The sequence below is a fragment of the Antedon mediterranea genome, chromosome 3, assembly GCF_964355755.1.
Source record: "Antedon mediterranea chromosome 3, ecAntMedi1.1, whole genome shotgun sequence".
NCBI lineage: Eukaryota > Metazoa > Echinodermata > Crinoidea > Comatulida > Antedonidae > Antedon > Antedon mediterranea.
In genome coordinates this window covers 35675201-35701710 of record NC_092672.1, presented here as the reverse complement: position 1 = coordinate 35701710, position 26510 = coordinate 35675201, and the positions used below count along the sequence as shown (strand labels likewise).

The window sequence follows — 26510 nt, the reverse complement described above, 5'->3', positions numbered from 1 at the left end:
TGTAGTACTGTAACCTTTTGTGTGTGTGTGTTATAATAATGTTTCTTAAGACTAAACTCAATCATATATGGTAATTATTTATATGTTGTTCAATGTTTTACTAATCCACACAGAAACATATTATATAGCACAGATTGATATTAAAAGATTATTTATTCAAGATATAACATTTTACATAGAAACTTTGTTGGAGCATAAAAAAGGAAGTGCCAATCACACACTATACATTGATTAATATCATACTGTATCTCCTCTGAGACACCCCAAGGTGGATACCCCTATATTCAGGGAACACACCCCAAAGTGGATACCCCTATATTCAGGGAACACACCCCAATGTGGATACCCCTATATTCAGGGAACACACCCCAACGTGGATACCCCTATATTCAGGGACACACCCCTAAGTAGATATCCCTATATTCAGGGACACACCCCTAAGTAGATATCCCTATATTCAGGGACACACCCCTTAGTAGATACCCCTAAATTCAGGGAACACACCCCAACGTGGATACCCCTATATTCAGGGACACACCCCAACATGGATACCCCCATATTCAGTGACACACCCCTTAGTAGATATCCCTATATTCAGGGACACACTCCTAAGTGGATACCCCTATATTCAGGGAACACACCCCAACGTGGATACCCCTATATTCAGGGACACACCCCTAAGTAGATATCCCCATATTAAGGGACACACCCCTTAGTAGATACCCCCATATTCAGGGACACACCCCTTAGTAGATACCCCCATATTCAGAGACACACCCCTTAGTAGATACCCCTATATTCAGGGACACACCCCTTAGTAGATACCCCCATATTCAGAGACACACCCCTAAGTAGATACCCCCATATTCAGGGACACGCCCCTAAGTAGATACCCCCATATTCAGGGACACACCCCTAAGTAGACACCCCTAAGTAGATACCCCTTATATTCAGGGAACGCTTTCCTGTGTAATAAATGCAATATATGTTTTAACACTACGGCCAACCCCTACTCAGAGGACACCCATATTAAAGGGACACTTTGTTGGGTCCTGACGGTGTCCTCTTAATAGAGGTCTACTGTATTCGCTCTTGTATGTATCAGAAGACATTGGTACAACAGGCTATTGTATTGTAATTTATACAAATATAATTTAGAAAAATAAACACATTTAATTAAATTGGACAAAAAAACATAAATTTAACACTATAATTTAATCAGGTATATTTATATATTTAGTATTAATATAATACTGTTTTTATTACTGAGTATTCAAAATTATGTTTTCATATTTACACATCAATTTAAATATTTTTACAAACAATAACCACCACAAAATTAAATTAAAAAGCATAGGTGAATGTTTTTTTATTATATTTTTATAATAAATTAAATGTATTGCAATTATACAATTTTTTAAAATTAAAACTTAATATCACCACCGTTGTCAACACTCCATTAACCAACCCTCCCTCCTCCTTCCAGGATAAACCAGTATTTTAAGGCTAAACATTGGGAGAGTTATAACTTATGAACTTATTCATTAAAATTACAATAACAATATATTACAATATAACAAAATAACATACAAAAGATGGGTGGGGGTTTATAATAGTACACACAATTGTAAATTATTTTAATTACAAAAACAAAATAATTAAAAGACAAAAATATTTGCCTTCACAGCAAATTATCAAAAAAATATTGCTACTTATTTTCATTTTAAAATTCAACAAAACATAGATTACTACAAGTATTCATGCTTACAAAATAATAATATTTAAACAAATCATCGATATTATATCAATGTCTACCAACTCTCAAAAATCTTTTCCCAAAAGTTTGTTTTTACTGCACCGTAATTTATTTATTTCAGTATTTTAATAATCAAGTTTCATATGTCTCAACATTTTATAATTACCGTATATGACAAAGTATGAATGAAGATTTGGGGGTGGGATTATATCTGGATTGACACTACAGTGGATTATATTAATTCTTATCTGAATTTAGCCTAAATGAGAGGGTGGGATTATACTCGAGGATGTGATTATACTCTGTCAGATACGGTGCTAGATTTGCTATATACATAAATATTGTAAGGATTGCACTTTACAATGACAGACTCAGAAGTCGAAAGAGTTATAACAACATTTCAGATGAGACTTTAAATTTAGCATTAAAACATGCTTTTGAAAGATATTCAGTAGAGTAGCCTCTGTTAAGCTCTGTTTACACTGTTAAACTTTGTGTCAAAAAAAATGTGATGCCCATATGGACATGATGATTGTTACATAAAGTTTGATAGTGTAGACAGAGATTTAAAATTAAATATAGCACTCCATTGGAAGAACAATCTTACTGATACTAATTAGTAGTAATACTTATTTGTTTTTGATGTAAATCGTTCTACCTGTATAGTATCATCATACCCACTATTTAATAATCAGCATTTACTGTTAAAAACAATGTACTGTATTATAAGCATATCAAACTTAACCCTAGAGACATACTACCTGGAGCTATACAAATTAACGTATATCAAATTAATGTATATCGTGTAAATATTTGTCCATATAAATTGAAAAATAAACAGTATACGGTATATTTAAATATTAAACAAATTTGTCATTTGATCTGTCAAAGGCACTCTATCAAGGCAGATCTCTCTTTTTAGTTTTGTTTATTTTATAAAATTATGGTACTTCATTTACAGAAATCAACAAGGCATAGCATATAAAATACATATACTTTCATTTGCTGTCTCACATACTTACAGTATATAGAGCCTACACCTAAGCTCTGTCTACACTATCAAACTAGTTTGACAAAAAAAGTGGTATATGGTAGTGATATGCCTAAATATTGTAGTGCTATGACATCATCATGTCCATATATGGGCACATCACAAGTATGATAGTGTAGACAGCGTTAAGTAATATTAAAAAGGTCATATAAATATTGTACTAAATTTACTGTGTCTTATTTTGATTCATTTTTATGTAAAATTATTTGTATAAGTATAGTTCAATTCACTACATCTCCTTCACACATCACAACATTTGTATTTTATAAACCACAATCTGTACACTATGTACACCCCCTTTCACACCGAGTAATACAACTCTCACAGTGAGAATAGAAAATCAAAACATCCAAATTCTGATTAACCCAACAGTGTGACCTGGGTACCGGAATTATTTAAAATGTTAATAGCTAAAGCTCTGTTTGCACTATCAACTAGTTTGACAAAAAGAAAGTGTGTTGACATCATCATGTCTATATATGGGCACATCATATTTTGTTGATAGTGTAGACAGACCTTTAAAGCAGTCTCTTGGTGTTGTAACATTACACACTGTTTTCATCTTCTTCAATATCGCTGCCTTCGTGTAACGGTAATCTGTTATATTTACCACCAAACATGCGTTTTAACCGAAGCATTTCCTTCTTTTTTGTTACGTTAAATCGTCTGAGGACATCTAAGAAAAAAAAAGAAAATTTACGTATTTAAGCAAAATAGTTACTTGTATGTAACCCCTATGAGTTTTTAGATTATTTTGTTGTTGCTATGGATATAATTGTGTCATGGTATTCCGAAATAAAAGATGAATGAATGTAATAGTACCATGTTTTGTTATAAACTCAGGTAGGATTGTGTCTTTCCACAGCAAAAAATAAATTATTATTTTTTTATTAAAATTTTTCCTTTCAAATCCACATAAAGATAATAATAATAATTCGAATAGAAAATGTTAACAACGAAAGGTTTTCATTAAGAATAATCTTAACACTCAAAATAATCTGTAAATGTACTACATTCAATTCAAAGCATTGAAATATTATTTAACGCAATAGTTATTTTTATAACATGGTGTGAGATAGCATGTGTTACCAGCTGCCGCTACTTTTTGTTCTTATTATGCCACCAATGACCTTAAAGGATGGCTTAGGTTTCACAGCCGTCATGTTCTTTAATCAATACAGTATTTAATAATTGTAAGTATGAATGCTATGAATTTCTGTATTATTATGTATAACAAATTATGTATTAAATGCCAGTTGAGCAAGAGTAGTGATGAAAACCTGTGTTAATAGAATGGACTAAAAATCTAAAGGTAAATTACTAAAAAAAATGACAATGCTGTGGGTATCAGTGGCTGGATCTCAATGGAGATACAAAATAAAATAAGCACTGAAAAAATGACAATGCTGTGGGTATCAGAGGCTGGATCTCAATGGAGATACAAAATAAAATAAGCACTGAAAAAATGACAATGCTGTGGGTATCAGAGGCTGGATCTCAATGGTGATACAAAATAAAAAAAGCACTGAAAAAATGACAATGCTGTGGGTATCAGTGGCTGGATCTCAATGGAGATACAAAATAAAATAAGCACTGAAAAAATGACAATGCTGTGGGTATCAGAGGCTGGATCTCAATGGTGATACAAAATAAAAAAAGCACTGAAAAAATGACAATGCTGTGGGTATCAGTGGCTGGATCTCAATGGAGATACAAAATAAAATAAGCACTGAAAAAATGACAATGCTGTGGGTATCAGAGGCTGGATCTCAATGGTGATACAAAATAAAAAAAGCACTGAAAAAATGACAATGCTGTGGGTATCAGTGGCTGGATCTTAATGGAGATACAAAATAAAATAAGCACTGAAAAAATGACACTGCTGTGGGTATCAGTGGCTGGATCCCAATGGAGATACAAAATGACAATGCTGTGGGTATCAGTGGCTGGATCTTAATGGAGATACAAAATAAAATAAGCACTGAAAAAATGACAATGTTGTGGGTATCAGTGGCTGGATCCCAATGGAGATACAAAAAAAAAGCGAAAAGCTAAATCAAAACAATAAAGTAAAACAGCCAGAAAAATTAGCAGAGCCAGAATAGACTACCGTATGTATAAACAGCTGATGTTTTTGTAATACAATAAAATGCTATGTATTGTACAATTGATGATAGAAAAGGATATTGTTTTAGTATACTGTGTGTTTATCAGATGCTGACTTGTGATTGGCCAAACACACACATGTGACAAAACATGCTTTGGGTTTCATCATGGACCTATAAATAAATCTAATTTATAGGTACATGGTTACATGACAAGACACTGTAGCAACTAACCCGTGTTGTGACTGAATTTTGTATGAAAAATAATTATAAATCAAAATTGAATGTTATTTACCAGAAACGGTAGTTTTATTATACTGTTGAGAGGCAGCACCATCATCTCTGTTTTTAAATCCGTAAATAAAACTATTTCTTTTCTTCCACAAGCCTGTGTACAATACAGAAAACGTCAACAACAATAAAATGAACATCATACTGGCAACGGCCCAAGTTCCATCACTGAATCGGGATCCAGGGGCATTTGACAAAAAGCAATGTCCGTCTTTACACTGGGTCTTACGTTCTTGAAGCTCTTCCACATTTGAGTGGATACCGTCTGTAGGGGCGCCATGTAAGATTTTTTTCGTGGTTTGTTGCGGAATAGCAGTGACGGGTAATGTCTTGCGTATGGCTCTGCTAGATTTACTTTTCATTTCAGTGTGTAAATGTGGTGTTATATGTGTTGTTTTAAGAAGTGGTGCTTTTTGTGTTGTTGTTTTATGTAGTGGAGTTTTATGTGGTTCTTTTTGTGTTGTTTTATCTAGTGTTGTTGTACGTGTTGTTGTATGTGCTATAGGTTTAACATCCAATAATGTACTGTAATGTTTGTTTATGGTAGGGGTTGTATGTTCAGCTTCTTTTACTGTGGTCATTGATGGATTGTCGGAAGGTGGTTTGATGGAAGGTATGTTTTCGTTCTTATTTTCCTTAGAGTCTGGAAGCACCTCTCTTTTATCCATGTGATGTCGATTCTCAATTTGTTTACTGTTTGTTCTTTTTTTTCCACTTTTCTCAGCATTTTGTAACACAACATTTCCTGATATTCTTTTATGGTCAGCCTCAAAATCCAGTTTTCTAAACTTTCTTTGGTAAGGAAAACCAACTCCAAAAAATTGTCTTTTTCGTAAATTCTTCAAAGGCTTTTGTGTAGCATAATTTTCGTTAATATTAAAATAATAGTTTGTAGTACTTTCTCTATTTTTTGTATTAATTGCGTTGGAATGTATTGGTTTCTTCGTTTGCTGCAACATCTATAAAAAAAAAAGTAGAGTACACATCATACAGGATTCCCATCATACATGTCATAAATGAAAGATAATTTATACAATAAAATTCACTATTAATATTTTACTCTTTTTCCTTTAGACTTCCTTCCTACTGCCAACTCTAGCTAGCCCTACTACGCCATTAGTAATTAATAAGTATTACTAGTAGGCCTAGTTCAATCATGACTAATCATTGTTGTGTAGTTGACTGTTTGTCAAGGTAGAAGTGCTGCTGCTGAAGAGAGTAAACTGTAAACAGCTAGTAGGCCTAGCCTCCTTTAGGCTTTACCTCTTTATTCCACAAAAGTTTAACGTCTGCCTTGTGTAACTTGTTAAAAATATGAGTACGATGTACATTTTTCTGATTAGATTCAACTTTTCGTATCGATTCTATACATGTTACCCCTAGAAACAGATAAAATACCATAAATTGTAGAAAGATTTCCATAGTTGTGAAAAACTTGGATACGTGTTTTCATTTTTCTGATTTTCCCCGTTCTTTATTGTATAGCGCCCTCAATTCCCATTAAATTTTGTCTGTATTATCAAACGAAAAAAAATTTTTGTGTGTGTTAAGATTTATGTCCTCTTAAAAAAACTTTTTTATAACAATTTGTTTTGTTGAATATGATATTTTAATGTCACAGGATAGTTATTTATTTCGCTGACCAAAAATTGGATCGACAAATAAATTATTTAACTGAAAAATCCCCCTGTAATTAAAACAAAAAAGTATAGATTAATTAAATTGAACGGTTTATTTTAAGACCTCTACAGCTTAGTTGCATTCTTTTGTCTTTTATAATAATTTTATTTGTTTGTGTTTTAAATGGCCTATTTATCTATTATTTTATTAATTTTAATTTGTCATATTTTACTATTATATATTGTAATTCTTTACTATTTAAATTTCCCCCTCCCCACCTTCACTGATTATTAAAAAATGTTCCATTGAAAACTAAATATTAATATAAATCCTACCTAATTGGTACAACTTATATAATAAAATATTATATTATTAAAATTATTGTTTATATACAGTATTTGTATTATTGCAAGAAAAATGTTATCTGTTTAATTAAAAAATGATATTGCCGCCCTCTATCGGGTGGATGCTAAGCAAGTTATCTACCGCCTTGTTTATGTTTTGAGATAAGATCAGACTATCACTATCGTAAGCAAAGAAGGCACCGGAGATGCATTCTCTTTCAATTCACCTGATAATCCGGCATTTTGGAATATAGTTCCGTGAGTATATATAGGCCTACATTTTTAATTATTTAAAAAAATACGCGTTTCAAATCAGTGTGTAAATTAACGTTCGATTTTGTGAAGATAATTATAAAAAGAGATGCAGCTCCTATTTTATGGTTGTCCCGATTATAATATTTGAAGCATGGAATGGATGGACAGCCATATTATGATGGTGATGGAGGAATTTAATTCATAATTATGGTATATGCCTTGTAGTTACTTCCTCTATGAAGATGAAGAAACATAATACCGGATACTCCAGTATATAGATCTTATCAATTGGTGGATTTTTGTTTTAATACTTCGTTTACCACTAAAATTAGAACACTGTTAACACAATAAAATGGTTTTGCTGTGTATTGTTTGCGCTAACTAACTGATGTTCCTGAGAGAGTTAGTGTGACTATTGACTTGATATATTGAGTGACCTGCTGGTAAATTGATTTTCAATATGTTTTTCTATCGTAGTAGTGTGATGGACACAGAACTAAAATGTTTGCATAAACTTAACCTTTGTAGTAAGTATGGCTTTGTGTTGTGTATTTAGTACCTACAGTCGATTAAGTGCACTGACGTGTCTTGGTTACAGCATGGAAGGATGTGGTTACAGGGGACAGGGCGGATCCAGGAGGGGTGGGTCCTGGAAAGGCATGTCCAGCAGGGGCGGGCCTAGCGGGGGCGCGGTTCAGGAGAGGCGGATCCAGGAGGGGCGGGTCCAGCAGGGGCGGATCCAGGATTTCTTTAACTGGAAAGCACTAACATACCATATTATATAGTCTGTCTGTAGAAATGCAGATTAACAATACTAAATACATGATGCCATTCGAATAATCACAAACTTATTTATTTGGCAGTCCGGTAACCGGTAATTTAAATATGAACATACATAATTTCCAATTCCATGGCTTAAAAAATTAAGCAGGCATATTCACTTCGAAAAGAAAGTGTAACACAGAAATGAAACCAAATTTGTTAAGCGCGTCTATCATTTACAAAACCAATATTTGCCGTAGCTTGGTTAATTTTCAAATTAAAAACGAAGCAATTAGTGCCAAGACAAATTCAAGTAGATTACCATTTAGTTTAGGTTTCCATGGTAACAACGCCATAAACCTATAAACCTTGGTATTATTTTGGATTAATGATATCTTTTTAACCTGTAATATGAAATAATAGAATTTATTCTCTTTTCAGGTAGTAAGTCAGACGATGATTGAGATAGTTGGTCAATATGTCTGCTCTTTTATTTCTAACAGGATTTTTTCTCTATCTTGTCCTGATACATTTCTACCAGCCTAAGAATCAGAAAGAACACGATGAAATATCAAGTAAAAGAGAAACTAGATTCACCGAGACCAGTTTATTTGAAAGTCTCGGTTTTAAGCAGAATGAATGCGAAACGTTTACTGCTTTTGCAGATAAGTTCAAAACTTATGATGAAGTCGCGTTTGCTATTAAAAAAGCGGGAATGGAAAGAAGCGATATTATCATTGCCGTGGATTTTACCGCAAGTAACGAATGGCAAGGACGGAAAACGTTCAATGCGCGTTGTCTTCACGAACTCGTAAACGGCAAATTGTTTAACCCGTATCAAAAAGTGATCGCTTGTATCGGTGCTACCCTTGAAAACTTTGATTCTGATCATTTAATCCCTGCATACGGTTTTGGAGATGCAAAAGTTAAAGACAAGAACGTGTTCCCTTTCAAATCAAACGGTACTCCATGTAACGGTTTTATGGAGGTGCTTGAATATTACAACGAAATGGTGTCGAAGGTTGCTCTTGGAGGACCAACAAGTTTTGCACCTATTATACGCAAAGCCATATGTATAGTAAAAGAAAAGCGGTCGTACCATATAGTTTTGATAATAACAGACGGCCAAGTTAAAGACGAAGACTTAACGGCAAACGCGATCATTGAAGCATCGTCGTACCCTATTAGTATCGTTGTTATCGGCGTTGGGGATGGTCCCTGGCACAACCTTGTCAATTTTGATGATAATCTACCAAGGAGAAAATTTGATAATTTTCAGTTTGTAAATTTTCATGAAGTTTATACTAAATCAAAATATGCAGAAGCTGCGTTTGCGTTGAACGTTCTTATGGAGATCCCAGATCAGTATCAAGCAATAAGGACGCTGGGATATCTAAACCAATTACCATCAGACACCAAGCAAGAAGATAAGCAATGCTTTGAGGAAGAAAAATTAATTTAAATATTATTTTTTTGGTTCAACATGCAAAGTTTGATTTAGAAATTCATTGTGCATTAAGTAAAATAATTAAAAGAAAATTTATTATACAGTATAATGTATGATTGTAGATTATAGCATAATATTTCTGTACAATACAAATTAATTTCTAGAAAATTAATAGATAGATGCAATTTATATTTGAAATTAGCAAGAAAATGTGTAATAACAATAAGTAGAATAATTTAAAATAAAATTTATTATATTGTAAATTAACTTTTGTTGTTTAAATTTACATCAAATCTTTTAAAAATAATTGTACCTTAAAATAGATTATATTGTAAACTGTATACCATCAGTAGTGTGTATGTATGAATGAATTCAGGACAGCCTAAAATTATTTCCAGTATTTATTATTTATAATCATCAACACCACTCTCTGTATCAGAGCTTGGAATTTATCTTATCAATGGACAGATTTTTCAATTTTATAGAAACTTTCAAACCTAGCTAATGAGATTCATAATATTCATAAACTTAGGTAGCTGTTGGTTGTAATTTTTTTTTAAATAGTTACTTTTCTATAAAAGGTGTCAATTTCTGTATTTAATTCAACTTTTATGTGCATTTTTTAATTTGCTTCCTTGTTTGGCAAAAGTTTGCAATGCTAGTGGAATTTTTTTTTTATCAATTTTTTTTAAAAGCCTTGTAAACTTTCCAAAATCACTTTTTATTTCTATCCTCATCTGCTTTTTTTTTCGTAATTACTTAAATCCTTTCCAGAAAAAAAACAACACCAATGTGTAAAATTGTCATTCTGCATCCATTTACCTTTCTACAACACTTTAATCAACTGAGTAATTACATTTGAATAATGTTCCAATGTTTTTGATGTACTATGTGTGCTTTATATGAATATTATTCCAAGATAATCTACTTTTGACATCAAACCATACGATGAATAATGCATTATACTTTCTATTTGTCATTTGTTGTCAAAAGTAGTATTATCTTCAATCGCTTAAGACAATAAGTGATATGATGATGTTTCCTTTCCCCGACCCCCACAATATCCAATATTTTTATAAATAATGGACAGTGATATGATGATGTTTCCTCCCCTCACCCCACAATATCCAATATTATATACATAATGGACAGTGATATGATGTTTCCTCTCCCCAATTTAACCCACAAAATTAGTGATTATTTGGAGACATAGTGAAAAATGTCACATGTAACGCTGTATTGAGGGATGTCCCTATGTTACTGTGAACATTTTGTTTTTCTTTCAATCTTTCATTTCAATAATACATTACAAAAATTATAATACAACTAGAGAATAATACAAAAATTAACAATCAATTTTCCTAGCAAAACACAGATAAAAAAGAGTGATGCAGGTATTTAATTACAGTACATGTATCTGTATATATAAATATATATGATGAAAATGTTTGGTTATAGTAGCTATGCAAGAAAACATTGAGGCCGGATGTGCCTATGTTACTGTGAAATTTATGAAATTTGCCTAAACTAAAAAAATCAGCTAAGTACAGTCATGATAAGACAAATAATTTGGGGGATTTTTTAGGTTTTTATTTCTAAGGTTGATTGAGGAAATAGTATGCTGCTCTGTTTGATGTCTTTGTTTAATACAACAACCCATAGTTCCAATGTATACAATATCCAATATTATATAAATAATGCACATTCTAAATCTTATTCATCATTGTGGATGACTACATTACAGATCATCTAATTTTGATTATTTTTACTGAATCTGCTGTAATCTCTATGATCAAATTTAACAATACTCCCAGGAAATAATACAATGTCTAAAAGATGGTTATTTTCATGGAATAAACTTTTAAACACATTTTATTTTATATAATTCAAAATTATGTATTTTTTATATTGATTTTTTATAATTTTCATCATAAAAATGAAAGAATAATTACAAAAATCCAGGGGGTCATTAGCGGTGCACACTCCCCCCACCCTCCCTCCCCAATTTTTTTTATAGCTAAAATTAAATACAGAATATATTAATATTAAATATGTCAATCTACTCATAGAGATATTAATATATGTATGTTCTATTAATAATATGAAATGTTACTTTTCTTTTTGTTTTATATTGCCTTGTAAATGTGTGCCGCTGATGTGATACATTTGTTAAATAAAGTTTATTATTATTATTATTATTATTACTTCAAATCCTGGTACATTAGTATTATCATCTTCCAGAATGTTGTCCATACAGTCTGAGAATAAGGTAGTTTGAAGAGGTCCCTCGTTGAAACTGATCAAAGTATAATGTGTTCATTATTTGTCACTTAATTATAAAACGAAAGATCGATGCTCTATTGCTAATTTCCAAACTGAATAATACTAATAAACAAGGCCGCTTTGTGGTAGACTTTACTAGGAATTAATAATTGTGTGTGTCAAGTGCACGTATGGTTGATATTTTTTTGTTAAAAAACATAATATTGAACACATTTTTTCACCTAGATAGTGGTCCCATTAAAGAGGATTCAATTCACTGCTGTGTGCTGTGTGCTATATTAAAGCCTCCAACTAGGGACCACTAATTTAGTATCAGTACTACTTATGTAGTACTGTCAATTTCTAATCAAGTGTGTGTGTAATATTTTTAAATAATTTGTGAGTGCACAAGCAAGGATTATAAAACTTATTATTAAATCTATAATTATTATGTGCAGTATGAATTTAGAAAAGTACTGGTGTACAGATCGGTTAATTAAAAAAGATTATTATTTAAGTATAAATTTAATTCATACAGTATAGCGTTATATTAAATTAATCCGAGCGGATCCAGTATTTCTTTCAAAAATAGATATTAAAATATTAATAAATAGTGCTATCCTCACCCTGCCCCTGTTAATATTAATATAATTTTTTCCCATTAAAGAAGCCATAAAAAGTAGTGTACTTATTAGTTACTTGAAAACTATATTGTATTATTTAAGACACTTCAATTATGCATGTAATTAAAATATTAATGATCTTTTTAAGTACGAAATTTAATAAGTAATGAACTCAATACTGTCTTGTAAATTTATGTCTATTAATAGTTAATATTTATCCTGTAAATTAGAATTATGAATGCAACTTTTATATATTATATATTTCATTCTCATGCATATAATTATCATGTACTTAATCCTGTACGGTCTTTCGTCCTTCCTATGTAAATTAATATTAAGGTTAATCTTATAATTTGAAATATGATTATTATTTATTTCATACTTTATCCATGTAATTAAGATAATGTACTTAATTAATCCTCAAACCAATTATTTATTTTTAATAATTAACGTGCAATTTTAATACCTTGATGAAATTTATATATATCAGTTGTACTTCCGATAATATCAGACTTATTAATTTTGATTTTTTAATTAATTACTTATAATTGGTATTTATGTGCATTTAATAATTTATCAATGTATGTTTGTTTATATAATAATGTATGATTTAAGAAAAATGTATATGTATCGGTTGTACTTCCGATAACATAAGACTTATTAATTTTGATTTTTTAATTATTACTTATCATTTGATATTTATGTACATTTAATAATGTATCAATTTATGTTTAAAAAATAACAAGAATTTGTTTAGAGCATCTTGAATATCGTAGCCTCATCTTCATTGACTACAAACTCATATTGTGGCAGCTTAAAACCTGGAATTTTTAGGTGGTTGAGCTCATATCTGAACAAATCACTACCCCAAATTTAATGGGTGGGCTTATACTAGAATCTATGGATCATTTTACAGTGGATACGTGCTATATGTCTTTTATAATATTTATGAAAATTGAAAAATACATGAAAAAAAGCAGGTTGAATAATGAATCAATTTCTTTACAGTAAATGTAGAAATAACAATAATAATTGTTTGTGTATGTAATACCAACTATTCAATACCATGCTGTTATGTTTGATATGTCATTTAAACACCATATGTTTTAATGCAAAATGATAATGTAAACATATTTCCACAGAACCAGGTCATTATATACAGCTGTCAATGTTTTTTTTTATAGTATAATTACAAATCAATATTTTTAAAATGTTGTGTAGCTCGTGCCAAGTGGAACTCACACCAGAATGTTTGTACTATGACGCATTTCAAATAGATTGTTAAATTTATCATAGAATGTGTAAAGCTCTGTCTACACCTATCAAACTAATTTGACAAAAAAAGTGTGATGTGTCCAAATATGATAGTGATATGCCCAAATATGGTAGATATGACATCTCTCATGTTTATATATGGGCACATCACATTTTTTGTCACATAAAGTTTGATAGTGTAGACGTGAAAAGGCTTAACAGATACCATTAATTAACAGTGAACTTTAACCTTTCAACGATATCAAAAAGCTGCTTACCATAAATAACTATTTTGATTTTAAAATATGAATATTCATTTGATTATTGCTTAATTTCTTTTATAATTTTTTTTGTATCATTTGAAATTTAATAAAGGAATAGATGCTTATTAGAAATCAAAATTGTCTTGTGTTTGTTTACCTGGCATTGACATACCAGTACTGTTGGTAGAAAAGAAAATGTTGTTTTTTAATTTGCATGCAAGGTCTTGGTCCAAATCTGGAATGGATTCATTTGATAGAGTTCTCAAGCTATAATAAGCCTTTCAAACTTTGTTTGTAATTATTTTAATGAATATCTTTTTAATACACACAGTAATTTTTTTTAAAATGTATATAATATATTAAAAATAAATTTAAAATTAAGCTTATTTGAAACCAGATAGGCATATCCTTTTAAATTTAATATATGATAATATTTTTCAATACCCTATTTCGTTTGACAATTGCGCCCTCAGTTTTAGAATTGAAGTATCATATTAAGTAAAATGGCTGCGCCCAGTAAAGCAATGTGCGACTTAAAAAAACAGCTTTTAAAAGGGATAAAAAGCAAAGTAGAGCAGTCATTATCTGGAAAGAAGAATTCAAATTGTATAATAGACATATTGAAGTTGACACATGTAAGTGTATTTCTTTAATAAATTCAACAATGAGCATATATAGCAACTAGACTTGGCCGCTAGACAGGCCTACTACTAGCGCTTAGCTAGGCCTATTATTACTAAGTATTAGTAGAAGTACTGTAGTACTACCTGGCCCAGGAAAATTGAATCCGGGACGATTCTGCCCATTTCGGGTTTAACAAATCGGCTTACTATTGGGTCGAAACGTCCCACTTTGTGAGCCAGAACGTCTCAATTAGTCCAAACCAATGCTTTTTAATATTATATACATTTTTAGGGTGTTTACTATTTATCAAGTTTTTGTTTAAGAATCAAGGAACTGAATTTTGCAGGAGCAATATGAATAGCTGGTCTATAGAAAGTAGTATATGCGATTATTGTGTGTGTTTTAAAACAAATTTAAATTGTTACTGTATGGCTAATTTCATTTAAAGTAAGAAGTATAAATTTAAATTGAAAGAAATTTAAAATGTTTTGTTTATTGCCAGTAATAATGGTAATTACTAATATTGTAGTTTTTTAATTTTTACACCAACAGGATGCAGATAAATCAATTGTCACAGCTGCCATTAAAGGTCTCAGTAGAATATTCACCATGCTTCTTGCTAAACAAGAGATGATTATTAAAGAAGATGAAGAGGATAAGAAATATAAACAATGGTTACAAGATAGATACAAGGACTGCATTCAATGTCTCATTGATGTGATTGCAAACAAAAATAGCAAACCAATCACACAGGTGAGGAATGGCACAAGCGAAGGAGAAATGGGGGTCGGGGTCGATGGGGACTGGAAGGATGGTATTGTAACTTATGATCGTATCGTGGTAGTAATCAATCACTAAAGTCTTGATATCCAGCTATAAATACAAAACTTTATTGGGTTGTTCCAACATGAATTTAAAACATGGGTCTCTCCATCTTTAAACCCATGAGGTCTCACCCTAAACGCCCTCTATAGAGTGACGTTCACTTATAGAGTTACAGTATAGTGGGGTTGATTTAGTTTTCTGTAAACTACAGTACTCTTTTTGGTGCCAATTTGACATTGGTAAAAAGATAGACATTTTGGCACATTTGGCCTTTCATACTTTACCTAGAATCTAGTTTGCAGACAAAAATCAAAATGCTCACTAGAATACTAACAGAGAGAGTCTACTGAATTGCTTTTCTATAAATGTTACCAAATATTTATGCTAATTTTCTAGCTAAACTCCCTAAATACACTAAAGTATTAAAACCACACCATCATATTATTATAATCTATTTCATTCCTCAGGAGCTTGCTATGTGCACCATTGTAAAACTTCTGGAGGCAGAGTCTAGGAATCCATTGAAGCAGAACCAAGGTTATTTCTTTCCAAGGTCACCCTTAGAGGTACTGTACATTATTTTTAAACCATCGTTAATTTTTTTAAATATAAATTCCAAGGAGAAAGCATATATTCACCAATTACTTTATTCATATAAATACATATAAAATATATACATATAAAAAATGATTCGAAATTGATTTGAAAAGGAATAATTTGTAAAATTCCAAATTATGGAATGGAAATGTCTAACTTAGATTTGTATATAAGATTGAATGTTTAAATGCCTTATTTTATTCTAGCTGTGGGTATGTTCAGATCCAAGAAGTTATGCCTTCCACTAATCCTTTCCTGGTTCAGACCTATGGAGTAGTACGATACGAAGGCATAACTCCGTAGTCTGAACAGGTACCTTTTGAGGGATTTGTATAAAACCTTCAATGCCTTATATTTTATTCTAGCTATGGGTATGATCAGATCTGTGTAGTTATGCCTTCCACTAATCCTTTCCAGGTTCAGACCTATGGAGTAGTACGATACAAAAGCATAACTCCGTAGTCTGAACATGCCTTTAGAGGGATTTGTATAAAACCTTATATTTTATTCTAGCTATGGGTATGATCAGATCCGTGTAGTTATGCCTTCCACTAATCTTTTCCTGGTTCAAACCTATGTAGTTGTACTCAGCGTACAATACACAAGTGTAACTCCGTAGTCTGAACAGGACTTAAGAAGGATTTGTATAAAACCTTCAATGTTTAAATGCCTTATATTTGATTCTAGCTATATCTCTGCAATGTACCTCAATTAATTACATGTTGGATTGTTTTTACAGAAATTGTTGACGTGCCTTTTATCAAGTATGCAGGATTTCACTCATTTGATGAACAGGTTCCAGGAATATTTAGAATATGATGACATGAGATTTTATACATTAGAAGTTGTAAGTGGAAAGATTCGCGAAACTAACAGCAGAGTACAGAAACTGGATGCTGCCCAGAAAAAGGTATTTCGACATCATGTCAACTTTTCTACTGCAGTTACTGCAGTAACTACAATTTATATCATGATTTCAGCTTATTTCAATATAGAACTTTATGAGGCAGTTACTGAAAATAATTATGTGTATGATTACAACAAACAAAAGACTTTCTAAATCATTGTATAAACGGGTTAACTTTATTTACTGCATTAATTGCAGTATAATAATTTTGACATGGTTGCTATTCATTTCCAAAATCCTCATTATAATTCAGTGTCTATATCGTGCCTAGCTTACCTGGATAAACCGACAATAGCCAGAGGGAGGGCTTAGATACGAAATGTAAAAGTTCCTATAACACTCCTGGACCATAATGGACTAGTCCGCAACCACATCCCCATTATAATTCACTATCGTTATAATTCCATAGTTCATGGGAGAATCAAATTTATTTGAATTTTTTTTTTTTTTCTCAATAGATGGAAGAAGAACTTTTCTGTAAGAACACACTTTGTTTACTGGAACAGGTTACCATGCCAACAGAAGACTGTCTAAGTAATTTCTTAACTCCGCTGCCACCTGATGATGAGGAAATTAGGGCAACACAATTAAAGGTTAGAATCTCTGAGGGATAATTGTTGGTGTTCTTCAGCTGTAGGTTACAACTTTTACAGTACAATTCTGTTCAATTTGATATTCCATTACCCAAACCATAACCCTCTCTCCCCCCCACCCCAAGTGGTGGGTCAAAGGTTGTGTGAATTTGCATAACAAGCAAAAAATCCAAATCTCATAACAACAAATGAAATGTGAAATTTTCTTTTTTTAGACTATTCTATTACTATATTTGTAAACAATTAATTTTATATTTCCCTTTTATTTTTCATATCTTTTTAACATTGTAATTCTTGTCTGTCTTTGTATTGTGGTTTTAAAGTTTTATTTTAAGCTTTTCTTTTATGAATGTTTTTAATCTATTGCTCTAATAAACAGGACAATATGTAAAACAGGTGCAATATCTATACCGATAAAAAATGCCATGACAAAAACATACTGTACATTTAAAAGTAACACATCCAAATGCCAACTTTAAGTCAATGGCTACCAGATGTCTCTGTGAGACGGTTATTTGAACCAGTACGACCAGTACCATAGATAGGTTTTATCCTGTCTAATTATGTTTTAAATAAAAAAAATAAAATAAGTATATGTCTTGTTTTTTGCAGGAGCAGCGTAAAGCATTCTCAAATGCGTGGTTATCGTTCCTTCTATTATCACTCCCGCTCCAAACCTACAAAACTGTTCTGTTTATGATGCACGATAAGGTTATTCCTCATATGAGCAGTCCAGTTATGCTGACAGATTTCTTAACGGCATCATATAATATTGGTAAGTAAACATTGCAGTCCAGTTATGCTAACAGATTTCTTAACGGCATCATATAATATTGGTAAGTAAACATTGCAGTCCAGTTATGCTAACAGATTTCTTAACGACATCATATAATATTGGTAAGTAAACATTGCAGTCCAGTCCAGTGTGAGTGGCCGAGCGGTTAAGTGTGAGTGGCCGAGCGGTTAAGACAGTGGAACCGTAATTACGTAGCCATAACATCGGCAGGGGTTCGAGGCTCACTCACTCCATGGTTCTGGTGGTAGAACGAGTCTTCTCGGATAAGGACTATAAACCGTAGGTCCAGTGTACACATCTAGCTCGTGTGCACTTTAAAGAACCTAGTACATCTTTCGAGACGAGTAGGGGGTTACCCCGGTGTATTAGTACATCACAGCCACTGATCACCAACTGGGCCCTCTGGGAGACCAGTCTTTGACTGAAGAGGTTACCCAGTATAAATATAAATTTCAATTCAGTTATGCTAACAGATTTCTTAACGGCATCATATAATATTGGTAAGTAATCATTGCAGTCCAGTTATGCTGACAGATTTCTTAACGGCATCATATAATATTGGTAAGTAAACATTGCAGTCCAGTTATGCTGACAGATTTCTTAACAGCATCATATAATATTGGTAAGTAAACATTGCAGTCCAGTTATGCTAACAGATTTCTTAACGGCATCATATAATATTGGTAAGTAAACATTGCAGTCCAGTTATGCTAACAGATTTCTTAACGGCATCATATAATATTGGTAAGTAAACATTGCAGTCCAGTTATGCTAACAGATTTCTTAACGGCATCATATAATATTGGTAAGTAAACATTGCGGTCCAGTTATGCTAACAGATTTCTTAACGGCATCATATAATATTGGTAAGTAAACATTGCGGTCCAGTTATGCTAACAGATTTCTTAACTGCATCATATAATATTGGTAAGTAAACATTGCAGTCCAGTTATGCTAACAGATTTCTTAACGGCATCATATAATATTGGTAAGTAAACATTGCAGTCCAGTTATGCTAACAGATTTCTTAACGGCATCATATAATATTGGTAAGTAAACATTACAGGCATTTTATTTATCAGCGATTCTTTAAAATAATCCCACCAAATATAGAATGCAGATAATCACCCATTGTCTGTCCACACTGCTGGACGAAAACATTAGCATGTCGATTCCAGGGTTTCTCTCGCGCTCACAGCCGTTGTGAGAGCTCACAGCTGTGAGCGCTTGCTGGCTAACCCAGGGGCCCCGGAGCAGTGCCCGGAGCAGTTCCCAGAGAAAGAAAACCGGCATTAAAATATGTCGAAAAAGGCTAAAAACGCCCGAGGCATCCAGCGTTGGTGTGCCACTTAGGGTTCCTATACTAGGGGCCTCTCTATAACGCCACTGGCTCTCTGATACAAGTTGACGTATCCGCGATACCGTTGGATTTTGACTCTCCATCGTTTCTGCTATAATAGGTCAAATAGATTTCTATATTTTTATTCTTTGACAGGTGGCGCTATTAGCCTATTGGCCCTAAATGCTATCTTCATCTTGATGACTCAACATAATCTGTAAGTAGCATACCATTCATCATCATTTGTAAACTCTTATTTCATGCTGATGTTATGCCCCTCCACTTTACGTAAGATTTATCACAAATAAACAAATTTTGCAAGGAACTTCATTTCACAATGCAATGCAATGGGAAGAGTTGGTAGCAAACATCATCACACGTATGTCCAAGCAACAAATCAAGTACGTACGCGTTGTGACGTTTGCTCCCAAATCCTTCCCACATGTGTTGTGCACGCTATTGCCGATAAACCTGGGCGAACTTACTTAATATTTTATGTTTTTGATACATTTCTTTGATCATATTTTTTGTAGAGAATATCCAGAGTTTTACAAGAAGCTGTACTCGTTACTGGAGCCTTCAATATTCCATGTGAAATACAAAGCACGTTTTTTTTACCTGACCAACCTTTTCCTCTCGTCTTCGTAAGTATTATGCTCACATTCTTCCAATATACGCCTTCATTTGGTTCAATACTTAATTTGATCTTTGCACTCGGTATTACTGTACCATTTGAATATATATTTGAAAATAATGCAAGATTCTTGACTTATAACCTAAAATATACCCAATGTACATTTGGTTGTGTGAATTTTGAATGTAAATGTTTACTAAATTCAGCAAAGTAAAGCTCTGTCTACACTATCAAAAAATGTGATGTGCCCTTATATGGACATGATGATATCATATCACTACCATATTTAAGCATCACTACCATATTGTGAGCACACTTTTTTTTTATCAAACTAGTTCAATAGTGCTTAATAAATACAATTATTTATTTCTTTATAGGCATTTACCAGCATATTTAGTTGCAGCCTTTGCTAAAAAATTGTCGAGCTTAGCACTGACAGCGCCCCCACCAGCTGTGATGCTTGTTGTCCCGTTTGTTTGCAACTTAATCAAGCGTCATCCAACTTGTAAGACACTCATTGCAAGAGACACGGAAGCTATGAAAGGTATGTACATTCTAATTTGCATATCGCGTGAATACTTTATTATATATAAAATACTTATAAAATAATAATATTTATTTTCACAAATAATAGAACAAAATACAGAGTAACATAATGAATATAATGCAAGAAAAGAAATATATAAGTGGAAAAGGGACGCCACAGCAAGCAAGCTTTAAATTGAGCGCCCCTGGGCGAAACAACTAAAACGTCAACATTTAAAGATAAAAAAGAATCTTCTTAAAATTTGTGAGGAAGCATCACATGAGAAAGTTTCTATTAAGTTTTATTTCCTTAAAATGCCAATTTGGATCTTCTTTTCTAAGCCGACGAATTATAAAGACCGCTAAAATAAAATTATGAACTACTTTTTGATATTTATTTTTGATATTAAAACTTATTATTATGTTAGCACTCCCCCGTTCCTGGAAATCCTGGATCGTTCCCTGACAACAAATTATTTTATATTCACCAGATGACCCATTCCTGGCGGATGAGACAGACCCGTCTAAATGCAGAGCATTAGCGAGCTCCCTCTGGGAGTTAAAAACACTAAAGCATCACTATCTTCCTAGTGTAGCCACTACAGCAGGCAGCATTGAAAGACCATTTCCAAAAGTTGAATGGGATTTAACGGATTTTTATGAAAGTTCTTATGATGAGGTTTGTAAACACATTCCTTTTAGAAAAGTAAATCTGGTTCTACAGAATTAGTGTCATTCATATAGGGTCACCACAATAATAATTAAAGATGTATTGTCCCCAAAAATAAAGATTAAACAAATCAGACTTTGAATAGGCCATTTCGCAGTTTTAATAAATTTATTCACTTCTGTTTAAAAAAAATCAAAAAAAATAATTATTTAAGAAACGGTTAATTTTAACCAAAAACCATTGTTTGACAGACAATTTAGGTATTTTTAATTTTTTTTTTTAATTACATTTTTTCAGGAAAATAATTTTTTTTCAATCCAGTTTTTGGTCAAAGTGAATAACTATTATGTGACATTAAAATGGCATATTCAACAAAAAAATTGTTTTTTAGGGGGACAATATTATTTCTAAGTACAGTATGATTGCTTTACGATTCGAACCCAGAAACGAGTGTAGAAGACAATCTGATTTTATAAAGTAGTAAAGACAGTACAGTATAATCAAATTAATTATATTTTTTCATTCTTGTGTTCTTTTATGTTCCCCTTTTTAGATGTTTACAACCGAAATCAACAAGAAAGTGAAGCATGTCCCGCTGGAGTTTGAAGCGCCCTCTGGATTGTTTTCAGGCAAACTGGATAAATTTAACAACTACTGGCTTTTAGAATGATTTGTAGGTTTGAAAACAGTAACACAAGAGATCTGCATTAAAAGGTGAGGCTTTCCATTAACTTGGTTTATCTAAGCCTTTGAGAATCCTGTGCAAGTCTAGATTGAGAAGTCAATCAATATTTTATTCATTTAAAGATGTATTGTCCCCCTGAAAAAATAACTATTTAAAATGTTGTTGTTGAATATGCCATTTTAATGTCACATAATATTTATCCACTTTGACCAAAAATTTGATCTAAAAAATTATTTACCTGAAAAAAACTGTAATTAAAAAAAGTAAAATTGGCTGCCAGCCATGGGTTTTTGGTTGATTAAACCATTTATTTTGTCATTTTCTACAGAAGTGATTAACTGTATTAAAACTACAAAATAACCTATTCAAAGTCTAATTTAATTAATCTTCATTTTTCATGTTTTGGGGACAATACATCTTTAAAATTTAACAGAATATTATTATATTCGTATTTAAAATGCGCTTTATACACAAACAATCATCTCAAAGATAAATAAATACAACTTCCATTTGCCTGAAGTTTAAACCAAACGGCTGCGGTCATTCATCTGTTGTCTTCTTCCGAAAGACATACTGGTTCTTAAAGTACACACAAACCAGATATTAAGTCCTTATCCGCAAAGACTGCAGTATCGTCGAGTAGAGCTGTTAACCAAAACGAGTACTTCAAATCTTTTTTTTTGTAAGCTGGTGGACAAAACTAAATTTACTAAACTAAATAAAGATCTTATAATGTAATGCAGTTAATTTACTTATACATATCAAATTAAATTGTTGACATACACAGAGTAATTACTTGTATTTGTAAATTATAAAATTGGTGTAAACTGGAATCGTTCATCTACTTTATTTCAATCTTCCTCAAACAACATTTCAACTAGTTCCTTCTTTGCACACTCATCTTCAACTAAACGATTCGGCTGCGAAAAAAAAAATATAAATTTAAAAAACAATAAAATAACATATTTCTAGTTTAAGGAGATTATATCAATACGGAACTGTTCCATCTCTGAGGGGCGGATTGTAGCCAACGATATAGCGTAGACAGAGCTTTACATAAAAATTATGAAAATAACTAATGCCAGACGGCGCGCTTACCGTTCCATGTTTTAACAGTGTAGGCACAGCTGTAAGTTTAAATTCTGGATGTTTTCGAAACTCATTGTTAGGATCTTTCCAGCTAGAAATAGACATCGTTTAAAGAACATAAATGCAATAATTCTGCTAAGAATACAGTATAACATAACAAGTATAGCATGTTGAATCGGAGACGAATCGTTCGGCTCAAGAAAAGTGGGACTAATGAATTGTTAATTTTGTAACTTACTATGATCGATCACCAACATTACAGTGTATAAAAATGCTGCATTCAGCTGCCTTTTTCAATCCCTCTTCAACAATTGGTTCAGCTGAAAATGATACATTGATTGGAGGTTAGAACATAAGCAGGAGTGCAGTAGCCTCTAGGCTAGTGAGTGTCAGAAACTAGGCCTACTAGGCCCGAAGCTTAAAACATTCGCTGCGCCGCAAACGCTCTCCGGTCCTAGCCTCACCTGTCACGCAATCCGGGCACCAACTTTTACCAGTAGCTGGGTCGATGCCTCCGCAAAACAACACGTACACATCTTGAGAAGACTTGTACTCATCAAGTGTAGATAGTAGGCTTTCTATTCCTTCAACAGTCCTAGTAGTAACCATCGTGTATATCAGTTATCAGAGCAGCTGAGATTTATTAAGTTAGGTGCACCTACTTGGCCTAGCTAACTAGCTTGGACTCCACGCGTACAGCAGCAGCAGCAGATCGGGAAGAAGAAGAACGAAATGACCAAAAAGGGAAAGTCCCAAAATAGCGCCCTCAACTTTTATTTGGAAGAAACCAAAGTATAGTATATAAGATCTTTGAAGAAACCAAAAGCAGCTCATACGTCAGGCACGAATTAAAAATAATTATAATATATCTGGTTAAATAATCATCAGGAGGTATAAAAATATTATTTTTATATCATCATCAGGATATGGTTAAATGTACATAAAACAAATATGTGCAACAGAAATCACGAAGAAAATAAATAAAATAATATTTAGAAAAATTCTGCTCTAAAAGCCAGACAGACTTTATAAGTAGTTAGGTAGTTTACTCAATGTGATACCATTATTTGGTGACTCCCTAGAAAGTGAAAAAAAGTTGGTGGGTATAAAGTTAATAATTTCGCTGAGGCCTAGCATGATAATAAAAAAATACTATGAAGTTGAATAAAAACGCAAAGAAACGTAAAATTTAAGTTATTTTACCTATATTTTAGTCATCTGATAATATTTTTTACACAGTAATTGTTTAGAACTGCAGTATCTATTTACAGCATTTGTGTACAAAAGAATAGGGATTTTACTGTGTAATTTGAATTTATAACTCCATGTTTGAACTATCCTAGGACAATCCTTTTTTACTCGGGGTACCCGAGTCTAGGACTTACTCATTTTCTCCTCCTCAGCTCCATCTGGACACTATTGAGTAAAAAGTGCGATTTTTAAAGTACTACTCCTCCATTATTAGTTGTAGTATTGAGCTGGGATTTGGCATGAATATACTACAGGGACATGTCCTCAAAGCTATAGAGCCGGATTTTTAATTTTTTGTTAATTAAGAAGCCACAATGTGTGACACACACCACAGCGTTATGTAGTTATATGGTTATATGCGGCTTCTTGGCGTAGTGGTTATCACGTTTGCTTAACACGCAGATGGTACCTGGTTCGAGCCCGGACGAAACCTTTTTTTTAAAACTTTATGGTGAAAAGTACTGTATACGCAATATGATAATTATACACAGTATATCTTATTTTTATTATTTTTTTAAATACTTATTTTGTGTAATCGGTAATTATCACTTTTACACATTTATTTTTCTTTGTGCTTATTACCATATTTATTTGTAATTTAAATGGATTAAAAAACTTTCTGTAACCCACATTTTTAGTGTAAGTGGGTTTCGTAGTAGTGTAGTGATTGTCAAGTCTGCTTAACACGCAGAAGGTCCCGGTTAGAGCCCTGGCGAAACCTATTTTTCTTTAACTTTAACTGTATACGTCTGCTGTATACAGCTTCTTTCTCTGTACCCCGAGTATTGCACATTCGTGCTTTTTTGTTAATTAATTTGTTTAATTAGGAAGCCACAATGTGTGACACACACCACAGCGCTATGTAGTTATGTAGTTACGTCATTACAGCTTCTTTCGCTGTACCCCGAGTATTGCACATTCGTGCTTGTTTCAACAAAATCGTGCGGCACAATGAAAATCGCCAAAATGATGAAACATAATATATTATTATAATCGATAATTATTAGTATGATCAATAGAATTTTTTGCCCGTACCTGGCATCCTTTAAAGCCCAAAGTCTTGCCTGCGAGTTTCTGCGAGTACGCTGTACGTTTCTGCGAGTACGCAGTACGTTTCTGCGAGTACGCTGTACGATTCTGCGAGTAGGTTGTATGATTCTGCGAGTACGTTGTACGTTTCTGCAAGTAGGCCTACGTTTCTGCAAGTAGGCCTACGTTGTACGTTTTTGCGAGTAAGCTGTACGTTTCGGCGAGTACGTTGTATGATTCTGCGAGTACGCTGTACGTTTTTGCGAGTACATTTTACGTTTCTGCGTGTACGTTGTACGTTTCTGCGTGTACGTTGTACTGCGAGTACGTCGTACGTTTCTGCGAGTACGCTGTATGTTTCTGTGAGTACGATCAAAGAATATATATATCACAAGAATGAGTATTCCGCGATTTTTGCATGAGAAATTTGTAAGAGAGAGCTCCAGTGAGTGATGCCCGCCCTCATAAAGCGGATGTATACATACTAAATAAGCGTATGTATCTAAAAAGATATCTAAAGTAATTGGCATCCTTTGTAAATTAAGACATTTTTTTCCACAACATATCTTACTCTTGTTATATAACACCCTTATACAACCTCATCTTCTTTATTGCAACATTATTTGGGCAGCCGACTACCCATCAAATTTAGAAAAACTTAATAAACAAATTAAACGTGCTGCCCGTATTATTACTTTCTCTCACTATCTCGCCCCTTCCCAACCTTTACTTAAAAAACTCAATATCCTTAGTCTACATGATCTATTTACAACACAAATTGCTTCCTTTATTTTTCAATTCTTTAATACCAAACTCCCTGTGACAATGTCTAATCTATTAAGTCATCATACAAAATCACACAAGTACAATTTACGTATCGACAATAAATTTCAGTATCTTGATGTACCTCCTT

General features: G+C 32.7%; 4 protein-coding genes across 5 annotated transcripts; 2 read left to right on the top strand and 2 right to left on the bottom strand.

The window, feature by feature from the left end:
* Window positions 1-176: 176 nt before the first annotated feature.
* On the bottom strand, window positions 177-6643 carry LOC140045398 (uncharacterized). Its single transcript, XM_072090263.1, has 3 exons — window positions 6467-6643; window positions 5208-6162; window positions 177-3483 (listed from the first exon to the last, which is right to left on the bottom strand). The coding sequence occupies exons 1-3, from the start codon at window positions 6623-6625 to the stop codon at window positions 3353-3355; spliced, it is 1245 nt and encodes a 414-aa protein (XP_071946364.1). The 5' UTR covers window positions 6626-6643; the 3' UTR covers window positions 177-3352.
* LOC140045399 (uncharacterized) lies at window positions 5929-9765 on the top strand. 2 transcript variants are annotated; one of them, XM_072090265.1, is made up of 2 exons: window positions 5929-6000; window positions 8626-9765. In XM_072090265.1, the coding sequence occupies exon 2, from the start codon at window positions 8663-8665 to the stop codon at window positions 9644-9646; it is 984 nt and encodes a 327-aa protein (XP_071946366.1). In that variant the 5' UTR covers window positions 5929-6000; window positions 8626-8662; the 3' UTR covers window positions 9647-9765. The 2 variants fall into 2 exon arrangements, with proteins under 2 accessions (XP_071946366.1, XP_071946365.1); XM_072090264.1 differs by lacking the exon at window positions 5929-6000 and adding an exon at window positions 7358-7425.
* Window positions 9766-14556: 4791 nt separating this feature from the next.
* On the top strand, window positions 14557-22432 carry LOC140045396 (nucleolar complex protein 4 homolog B-like). The gene is made up of 11 exons (XM_072090260.1): window positions 14557-14668; window positions 15210-15410; window positions 15950-16048; window positions 16819-16989; window positions 17445-17579; window positions 18192-18354; window positions 19871-19931; window positions 20248-20358; window positions 20726-20892; window positions 21365-21552; window positions 22097-22432. The coding sequence occupies exons 1-11, from the start codon at window positions 14558-14560 to the stop codon at window positions 22211-22213; spliced, it is 1524 nt and encodes a 507-aa protein (XP_071946361.1). The 5' UTR covers window position 14557; the 3' UTR covers window positions 22214-22432.
* LOC140045397 (thioredoxin domain-containing protein 17-like) lies at window positions 21546-24022 on the bottom strand. The gene is made up of 4 exons (XM_072090261.1): window positions 23782-24022; window positions 23556-23637; window positions 23327-23408; window positions 21546-23148 (listed from the first exon to the last, which is right to left on the bottom strand). Exons 1-4 carry the CDS (start codon window positions 23924-23926, stop codon window positions 23080-23082), a joined length of 378 nt encoding a protein of 125 aa, XP_071946362.1. The 5' UTR covers window positions 23927-24022; the 3' UTR covers window positions 21546-23079.
* Window positions 24023-26510: the final 2488 nt, after the last annotated feature.

Excerpts from the sequence above, each read along its gene's own strand:
- LOC140045399 (XM_072090265.1), top strand. The coding sequence starts at position 8,663 with ATGTCTGCTCTTTTATTTCTAACAGGATTTTTTCTCTATCTTGTCCTG.
- LOC140045396 (XM_072090260.1), top strand. The coding sequence starts at position 14,558 with ATGTGCGACTTAAAAAAACAGCTTTTAAAAGGGATAAAAAGCAAAGTA. Across the intron at positions 17,580-18,191 it reads TTAGGGCAACACAATTAAAG|GAGCAGCGTAAAGCATTCTC; the intron begins GTTAGAATCTCT and ends TGTTTTTTGCAG. Across the intron at positions 19,932-20,247 it reads TTGATGACTCAACATAATCT|AGAATATCCAGAGTTTTACA; the intron begins GTAAGTAGCATA and ends TATTTTTTGTAG.
- LOC140045398 (XM_072090263.1), bottom strand. The coding sequence starts at position 6,625 with ATGGAAATCTTTCTACAATTTATGGTATTTTATCTGTTTCTAGGGGTA. Across the intron at positions 6,163-6,466 it reads AACTTTTGTGGAATAAAGAG|ATGTTGCAGCAAACGAAGAA; the intron begins GTAAAGCCTAAA and ends TTTTTTTTATAG. Across the intron at positions 3,484-5,207 it reads TAATAAAACTACCGTTTCTG|ATGTCCTCAGACGATTTAAC; the intron begins GTAAATAACATT and ends TTTTTTTCTTAG.
- LOC140045397 (XM_072090261.1), bottom strand. The coding sequence starts at position 23,926 with ATGGTTACTACTAGGACTGTTGAAGGAATAGAAAGCCTACTATCTACA. Across the intron at positions 23,409-23,555 it reads AATGTTGGTGATCGATCATA|CTGGAAAGATCCTAACAATG; the intron begins GTAAGTTACAAA and ends GTCTATTTCTAG. Across the intron at positions 23,149-23,326 it reads CACTGTTAAAACATGGAACG|CCGAATCGTTTAGTTGAAGA; the intron begins GTAAGCGCGCCG and ends TTTTTTTCGCAG.